The 9,485-nt window shown below is 40.6% G+C and overlaps 1 protein-coding gene across 1 annotated transcript in view; it reads right to left on the bottom strand.

Moving 5' to 3' along the window:
• Alg13 (Alg13 UDP-N-acetylglucosaminyltransferase subunit) overlaps positions 1-1,161 on the bottom strand; it is an 8,185-nt gene extending 7,024 nt beyond the window's left edge. The window contains exon 1 of the mRNA XM_071670162.1: positions 1,098-1,161. Coding sequence (XP_071526263.1) covers positions 1,098-1,161 — 64 coding nt within the window. The remainder of the gene's footprint in view (positions 1-1,097) is intronic.
• Positions 1,162-9,485: the final 8,324 nt, after the last annotated feature.

Here is a 9,485-nt window from a genome sequence, read left to right as displayed (position 1 = left end):
GCCATGAAAGGAAGGAATGAAGAAATGAAATAGACAGGAGGCAACATCGTGCAATATGGTGCAGCGAGAATGAAAAAGAAAAAAAAAAGACTTGCTGCCGTGAAAGATTATGTATGGAGAATGGAAGACGAGAGTTGATGTTATGAATTATGATACATAGCGAATGGGGGAAGATAGCTGTTGCCATCAAATATGATGTAGAACAACTGGAAAAAGAGAGTTGATGTCATGAGATATAGCGTCGAACGAGCGGGTAAAGAGAGCTGTTCCCATGAAAATATGGTGCAGAACGAACGAAATAAGAGCTTCTGTCATGAAATATGGTGTTTAACCAACGGATAAAGAGAGCTGTTGCCATGAAATAGTGAATAACGAACGAATTAAAGAGATGTTAACATGAGATTTTGTGTAAAAGTAATGAAGAAAGAGTTGCTGCCATGAGATTATGGTGCAGAAATAATGAAAAAAAAAGACATGTTGCCAAAAAGTGTGTATCATGAATGGGGGAAAAAAAAGCTGCTACCTTGACATATGGTGCAGGCCAGATGAAACGTCACAAAGTCTTTATGATTCCTGGAAGAAGGGAAGTAACCTCACGCTTCAAACTGGCTTGTACCTAATAATATGGCGACGGTCACTTGTCTTTACTGGGAAAAAAAGAAAGAATAGGTTTCTTATGTCAAATGTGTCGTTAAATAGCGCGTGTCTGACGTTCTCCCGTAGCCCTGCAAGTACATATTATCGTCAGTATGATGAACAAGTGACGTGGATCAATTTACTCTTTTTTTCTATTCTCGCCAAGATGATTTCATTCATTATGCTCTCAATAGCCTCTCTCTCTCTCTCTCTCTCTCTCTCTCTCTCTCTCTCTCTCTCTCTCTCTCTCTCTCTCTCTCTCTCTCTCTCTCTCTCTCTCATTCTGAAGCGGCAAATAATGCATTATGTCTGGGCGGACCAGACACTTCCCGCCATCAAAACACACTGACCATTTCATCCTATGGTTTCGCTGGGAAATATAGTGCATAATCTCTCTCTCTCTCTCTCTCTCTCTCTCTCTCTCTCTCTCTCTCTCTCTCTCTCTCTCTCTCTCTCTCTACCCACTCTCCGGATGAGTGGGTCCAGATCCACGCCACTAGCACACAGTCGAGGGTCAGGGAACATCTTAAAGAGGCAGTGTCTCTCGACTGCCAGTTGTTATTACGCCATAATTTCACTCAGTATGTCTCATAAACTGTGTATCAACATTCCCTAAAACCACAGAGTATTTTTTATCAGTGTACTGGATAATGTGTACGTTCATAAGTGTGTGATTACTAGCTGTCATTACTATTTGTGCGTTACGCGAGGAAAGTTTTACACTCTTACTGACCCCAACTCTTGTCCATGATCGTATATATATCGTCTTTATTCCTAAGATATTCCATTTTTTCATATTTCGAAGAACTGTTCAGCGCCTGCGTCGTCAACCTTGTATAAAAAATTGGAAGGTTGTGCTCAGGTCATTACTTACTCTTCTCTTTTTCGTGATGGGAGCTTTATGGCCTCTAACCTCCTCCTGAAACTCAGTTCTCTTGATTATATTACTCACTTTGTTGGGCTCTAGACTATCTCTATTAGCTCCTTGTGTTTCTTTAGGTGTGGTGACCACAGTGGAAAAGCATATTCTCGCTTTGGCCTTATATAGAATGTGAACAGGTTGTTGAATATTTCCTTATCCATAAACTTTAATGTAAAACTAATATATTCTGACGGACAGTTGGTCCGCTCAAATATTTTCCTAATATGGGACTTTGATGATAGGTTAGGGACGATGTTGACTCCCAAGTGTATCTCAAGCACAGATTCCTGCAACTTCTCTTCCGCCAGATGATGTTTATATCGAGGCCTTCGTCCACTCTGACCCATCTGTACATTATATTAACTTTGAATGAACATCAGGCTAATTTTGAAGTCTGTTCGAGTTTCCTCTATGTAACTTGAAGTAATGTTCCACCCTTTTCACGTCACCTACAAACATATTCGGGTAGGAGTCCATATCTTTTGACAAGTCATCCCCATAAATTAAGAAGGCCTTTCTGACATGCGCCCGTAATGTTCTATGTTACTATGATAATCTACGAATAGAAAGAGCTTCCCGCTTAATCATACCTGATCATTCAGCTCTTTAATTAGCCACCAATATAGTACAGCATCAATTGCTTCCTGTTAGTCCAGCCTTCTCTTTTGTCCAAAGTTGTGCTCACTTTCACGTAGAAATACAAGAAGTTTGTTCCGTATCATCTCTTTCCCTGAAACAGTGTTGTCTCTCATTAGGTAATATATCCTTTGCAACAAGCTGTCCATTTCTTTTCTGTGTGTGTGTGTGTGTGTGTGTGTGTGTGTGTGTGTGTGATTTCCTTCTGTTTGCGAATGTGAGACAACCTGCATAGTTTCTTAATCGTGTAAATATGTGATATATATCTTATGTATAACACGCTAATATAACCCAAAATAATCCATGAATCGACTAACCGCAAAGAGGAGGAGGTTTGTGAGCTGGCCACCTAGTTTGGGATTCAAACCTGGTACGTTTAGATTAGTGGATTGCAACGTGGGCCACTGCACAACGAGTCTTGTAAAACTGTCACCGCCCACCACAGGACTCGAACCCACGACCCTGCGAGTGAGAGTCTCGTACTCCACCGACTGAGCTGTCCGAGCTAGCGTATATGTACGTGTGGTTTTGTTCAAGTGGGACCTGCTAAGGACATATAGCAACAAGAGCTCCTGGGACGCACCAGCAGTAAAAGCAGCTATAAGAGCAGGAACAGAAGCAGCAGAACGAACAGCTGCAGCAGGAGTAGCAGCAGGACGAACAGCTGCAGCAGGAGTAGCAGCAGACGAACAGCTGCAGCAGGAGTAGCAGCAGGACGAACAGCTGCAGCAGGAGTAGCAGCAGCATCACCAACAACAATAGAAATAGCTGTGGCTGCAGCAGCATCTGAAGTTTGGCACAACAGCAACCTCAACAGCAGTGAGAATGAATGGAGCTTAGCCCACAACAGCAGTAACAGCAGGAGCGACTGGGCCTCGGTCAACAGCAGCAACAACAACAGTAATTGCAGTTTAGTCATCAACATCAACAGCAGCAATTGGGGCACGGCCAACAGTAGCAACAACAGCTGGAGAAACTGGGGTTCGACCAACAGAAGCAGCAGCAGCAAGTGGGGTTTCGGCCAACAGCAGCAGCTGCAGCAACTAGGGCTCGGCCAGCAGCAGCCACACACACACTGGTAAGTCATAAAGTTTTATAACCCAAGTGACTGGTCAACCAGCTCGGAAGCGCCAGCAGTAAACCCAACCAACACGTAACTACCTAAGAGTTTATCTGTGTGTGTGTGTGTGTTTGTTTGTGTGTGTGTGTGTGTGTGTGTGTGTGTGTGTGTGTGTGTGTGTGTGTGTGTGTTTACTTCATGTCGTTCATCTATTTGCACAGCACATGTGGGGGAGTTTTACACTCATGGGGTCCCATCTGAATTGCCTATGCCATCAAGAAGCCTTTCAAACTTTAGTAAACTGGCAGTATTCACCGTCCCCTTAGTCAGTGAATTCGAACCATCCACCCCTCATACGCCAAGCAAGAACTTCTTTACATCCATTCTAGCTGTCTTTTTGCTTCTCTTGAAGAACCGTTCACTCCAAACGCCAACTAGCTGGATTAGAAACTGATATCAGTTCCCACTGTCCTTTCCGCAGTCCTGGACAGCAATGTTGTCCTCAGCTGCTCATTGTCGCTCACTCCCCTTAGATTAGGCACCATATTGGTAACTCTTCTCTGTACTCCACAAGCAGCAGATCTTTGTGCTTCTTAAGGCTCAGTGACCAGACTTGCGAGGCATAATCCAGTCTTAGTCTGATAATCATAGTTAACATTTTACCGAACATATCCTTCTTCCCAACCTCATTCCCTTGCACATGGAGTGAATCTCATGTATCTATTTGACCCGCTTTAGAGTTTATCCAAGTTCCCATGTAATCTGATGCAATCACAGGCATTCCTTGATTCTCTTGTAACCTCGGCATGATAAACAAATATGCTTAGGAAGGGGCTCAGTCCGTCAAGCAAGTCGTTCACATACACCGAGAATAACTGTGGGCCCAAGACAAAGCCTTGCGGTAAACCACTTGTGACACTCGCCCACTTCGAGGGTGCACATCTTACCTGCATTGTTTCCTCCCTCCCACTAGAACAGTATTGTATTAGGTGAACGAGTCTGCCTTTTATTCTTACCTGTAGCTCAAGCTTCTCTGTCATCTCTCGATGGGGTGCAGTATTAAGAATAGTGTCTAAGAGAAGGGTCTACGCGTCCTTCTCTTTGATGCGAGACAAAGTTCATTCAATCATAGATGTCCAGGGGCCCATGCAATGCACGACTCCTTACCCCTGGAACAGTCTTGCCTCACAGTTACGTAGTTTCCTTTGCAAGTTGTCTTTCAAGTTGCTTTTTGTTTATGCTTTCCATTGTTTTGATAGGGTGACTGTTGTTACTTATATCTCCTCTGCGGTGAGGGAGTTTTGACCCCCAAATCTTGTATATGTGTTACCAATTATCTATGCATAATTTCTACACCCATATGATCCCATTTCGTAACCATTCCTTACTACCATACATCATATCAGCGTCATTTTATTACTGCATTCCCTATTATTGCGTTACTCTGATCCCGTTCATTCACTATCCTATTTCCATAAATTTCATTTCCTCACATTTTTCATATCTTATTATCTGATTTAGGCAACCATTCGACTGTAAGTACATAGCTGAGATGTTACTGATGTTACAGAACCGGATGGTTATAATAGTAACTGGTTAACAAATCATATGAGAGGCTTAAGGTCAAGGTGGAGCTGGATATATCCACGTTTTGGACCAGCACATGAATGAGGTGCATCTACTTCACCTTTGCGGAAGGGAGCAAAGGACGCAAGGTAGAGACGCGTCCTCGAAGTGAACATGGCTGACTTGTGGCTTACCGCAGGGATTGCTCCTGTGGACCAGTTGCCGCGAAGAAAGTAAAATCTAGGCATATATAAATAAGTAGATAGAAAACACATTTTTGAGCTTAAGCAGTTATTCGGCTGAAAAGACGCGGTTGAAGTTTTACAGATTCTGCTGAATAGGGAGGTCGTGATAATAACTAAAAGCTAATCGTAAAAAAAATAAAATCAAGGTGGCTGGATATATCCACACTTTGGGTAAGCACTTGGATGAGTTACAACTACACAGTCAGGGTGGCAGATATACAGGAATGGTTAAAGATCTTCAGGTTTATACATTATTCACTCGGTTGAACTTTAAGTGATGACTAGTTACAGTAATACAGAAGTTAGAAAACTACATAGCCCTAGCTTAGAGAAAATTAAGCTGCTTGCTTGCTTAGCTTTGTGCGTGTTCATGGATTGTTTGTGACGTTCACAATGGTAGGTATAGAGTTGTTCTTGTATCTGTCCGTACGAGCTCTGTTTGGTACAAGTCGATTGTGGTGACGAACGGTGGTCCTTGGTGATAGAGCTTCGAGGGTAAAGAGGTCTCTGTGACGGAGTGTGTCAGCGGTCTGTTGCCAAACCGTGTGAGCTGCGGTTGGTGGTCGGAGAGGATGGGTGAGTACAGAAAGGTGAGGGCGTCTTGTTTGGTGGTGTAAGATGTGTGCATGTGTGCATGTGTGTGTGTGAATGTATTTATATATATTTTTTTTTTTTTTTTTTTTTATACTTTGTCGCTGTCTCCCGCGTTTGCGAGGTAGCGCAAGGAAACAGACGAAAGAAATGGCCCAACCCCCCCCCCCCATACACATGTACATACACACGTCCACACACGCAAATATACATACCTACACAGCTTTCCATGGTTTACCCCAGACGCTTCACATGCCTTGCTTCAATCCACTGACAGCACGTCAACCCCTGTATACCACATGACTCCAATTCACTCTATTTCTTGCCCTCCTTTCACCCTCCTGCATGTTCAGGCCCCGATCACACAAAATCTTTTTCACTCCATCTTTCCACCTCCAATTTGGTCTCCCTCTTCTCCTCGTTCCCTCCACCTCCGACACATATATCCTCTTGGTCAATATATATATATATATATATATATATATATATATATATATATATATATATATATATATATATATATATATATATATATATATATATATATATATATATATATATATATTTATATATATACATATATATATATATATATATATATATATATATATATATATATATATATATATATATATATATATATATATATATATATATATATATATATATATATATATATGTATATATATAAATATATATATATATATATATATATATATATATATATATATATATATATATATATATATATATATATATATATATATATATATATATATATATATATATATATATATATATATATATATATATATATATGCAAGTGCTTAGATACATTTTGTATTTAGTTCTGTGTTTGTGTGCATTATCATATTCATGATCATTATTTTGTGTGTCAAGGGGAAGAGACTTTTACGCTTGTGTTGCCTCGTTCTCTTAACCTCGCATATATGTACCGTGTCTTTACTTTTGTACACACACACACACACACACACACACACACACACACACACACACTTAAACATACAGACACCCTGTGTATGTGCGTGTCTGTATGCGCATGTGTCACAGACACCAAAACAACACAAGAACTGAAAAGACGTTTACGTCAGTGTTACATAAGCCAGTGTCCCCAGCGGAGTACCAGTCTTGAAATTATGTGTTAACTCATGATACTCCACTGGCCCAAACTCGGGAGAGTTTTCCCTAACGTAAGAAACTTCGGCCATTAGGAGATGTAAAATTACCAGCAACATCTGCCAAAAAGTGATACGAGTTCGCTAATTATCTTTCCCTTCGTGAGGGTGAGGAAGGTGGAGAGGGAAGATGGAGGATATCTATCACAAGGATTCTATGAGGGACTGTCAGCAGCTCTTCCCTATCACACAGGAGGACCCTCTGTCAACTCTCCTTTGTCTTCTGTATTTCATTACTATTATTTTCATTATCATTATCAATATTATTATTATTATTATCATTATTATTACTATTATCATTATCATTATTATAATTATTACCATTATCAATATTATTATTATTATTATTATTATTTTCATTATTATTATCATTATTGTTATTACTAATATCATTATTCAAAACATGTTCGCTAATTTCCGCATAAGCGAGGTAGCGTTAAGAACAGATGACAGAGCTTTAGAGGGAAAAACTTCACGTGGTTTTTTGCTCTGTTCTTTCTTTCGGAAAGTAGTACAGGAAGGGAGACTATCATTGTTGTTACCATGGCTGTTGTTATGATCATAGTGAGAGAGAGAGAGAGAGAGAGAGAGAGAGAGAGAGAGAGAGAGAGAGAGAGAGAGAGAGAGAGAGAGAGAGAGAGAGAGAGAGAGAGACTTGCACGTTGTATCGATGGATCTGAAGTAAGCTTATAATGTGGTTAAATGAGATGCTTCGTCAAAGGTCTTACGAATATGTAATATAGAAGTAAAGATACAAAGAGCATTGAAGAGTTTTATTCAAGAGGCTAAGGCGTGTTTATACGTGGGTAACGTGGAGGGTGAGAGGTTCCAGGTGAAAGTGAGTCTGCTTTAAGAATGTGCGATGCCACCATTTCTGATTAATGCTCATATGTGGGTTGCTGGGAAGGTGAATACGAGGGTCTTGGAGAGAGGAGTGGGTTTACAATTTGCTGGGGTTAGAGGATGCCGAGGAGGGGAGCCAGTTGCTGTTAGAGGATGACACGGCTCTGGTGGAAGACATGAATGAGAAATTGCAAAAACTGGTCCCTGTGTTTGGGAGAGTGAAGGATACGAGTAAGTTGAGAGTTAATAAGATTAAATGTAAGGTTTAGCATATAGGGGTGGAGTAGGGTTGATATGGTGGTGATATTGAATGAAGAGAACCTAATGGAAGTGAAGTGGATATGCCAGCGGATGGAACTACGGGGACCGAATTGAACCACAGGATAGGAGTGAGGACAAGGCTCCTAGGTACACTGAGGAATTATATGAGACGAGAGTCTTTTTACTATAAAGGTACGGATAGATATGGTTGATGTTATAGTTGCTGTAATACTGTTGGATGGGTGAGAGTCATAGGCTCTAAATGTAAAGAAAATGGAAGAATGTGGATGTGTTGGGAATGAAATGACCGAGAACAGTATTTGGTTAGAGGAGAGTTGATCGTTTAAAGAATGACACAGAAAGATAACAGGTGAGGCTAGCAACTTGATTACAACAAAGAAATTGAATAAAGATGAGCTAAAATGGTTTAGATATATGTCTGTCTATTCAATAAAAATGTAATGTGTATTTCTAACTGCCTCTCTACAATGTGTCATTAATCAGATTATTTTATCTCACCAAACTAAACAAAAGGATATATGTGTACTGGTTACTTATTCTTTTCTTTACGTTGTTTTGGAATATGAGGTTATATGATAAATGCCATATATAGGTATATCCCCTGAAGTAGTTCCCTTCCCTGTTGTAGCGCAAACGTGGTCCAGACTTTTCTTATTTCTTTTTGTGGGAAGACACCGGTTGCTGGCAAATATTTTTCTCCCGGAGATGAACGCCAGCAACCTGGGAACACTTAGGCTGGGTGAGAAAACGCTGAAGTTAGGTACGCCCCAGCGACTTCTGTTCCATGTAACTTCTTACTGGGCGACAGTTCCTCCATTACCATGTGATGGACGGTCTCGTCCTCAAGCAGAATGCAAAGCCGATATAATCGCACGATCATCTCAAGGGAATCACGCCAGAATATATCTGACTTGATGAAGGGAGAAATGGTTGGTTGGTTGTTTGGTTGGTTGGTTGGTTGGCTGGTTGGTTGAGTCTTAGGTCTTTCAAGTGCAAGGTTCAGTTATGGCCGTCATCGTCAAGTTACATTAAACAACCGAGAGATTCTTGTCTTCTAATTCAGGAGTTAAGGTTACATCTAAGACCACATACACTCGCACTTCACCAATACTTTATTCTATGCCTTACTACCCTGTGAATACTATCAGAAAAGATTCTATCATGAAAAAAATGATAAATGAAGGTGTTTTGAATCAAGAAGTGTCCTTCAGAAATCGAAAAACGTTTACAAGGTGAAAATAATGTCTTCCATATAATAGTGAAACGTTTAAGTAGATTTGCTTTACGATATTTCTTAAGTTATCTGAAACTGGACACATAAGTTTCGGGTTCACCTCTTTGTTTATATGATACGAGATTTTTGGTACTTCCCCAAAACGAAAGTAATAATTTTGGAAGTCAACAGCCAGCGAGGGCGCCGTAAAGTTAGTGTCGGGGGAACTCTGTAAATAGAGCTTTCTTATCTGGTGAGGCAGAGCCATGTTGGATAGGGCAGGGGGAATGGAGAG

Source organism: Panulirus ornatus, chromosome 14, assembly GCF_036320965.1.
Source record: "Panulirus ornatus isolate Po-2019 chromosome 14, ASM3632096v1, whole genome shotgun sequence".
NCBI classification, from domain to species: Eukaryota; Metazoa; Arthropoda; class Malacostraca; order Decapoda; family Palinuridae; genus Panulirus; species Panulirus ornatus.
This window is presented reverse-complemented; position numbering and strand designations above follow the sequence as displayed.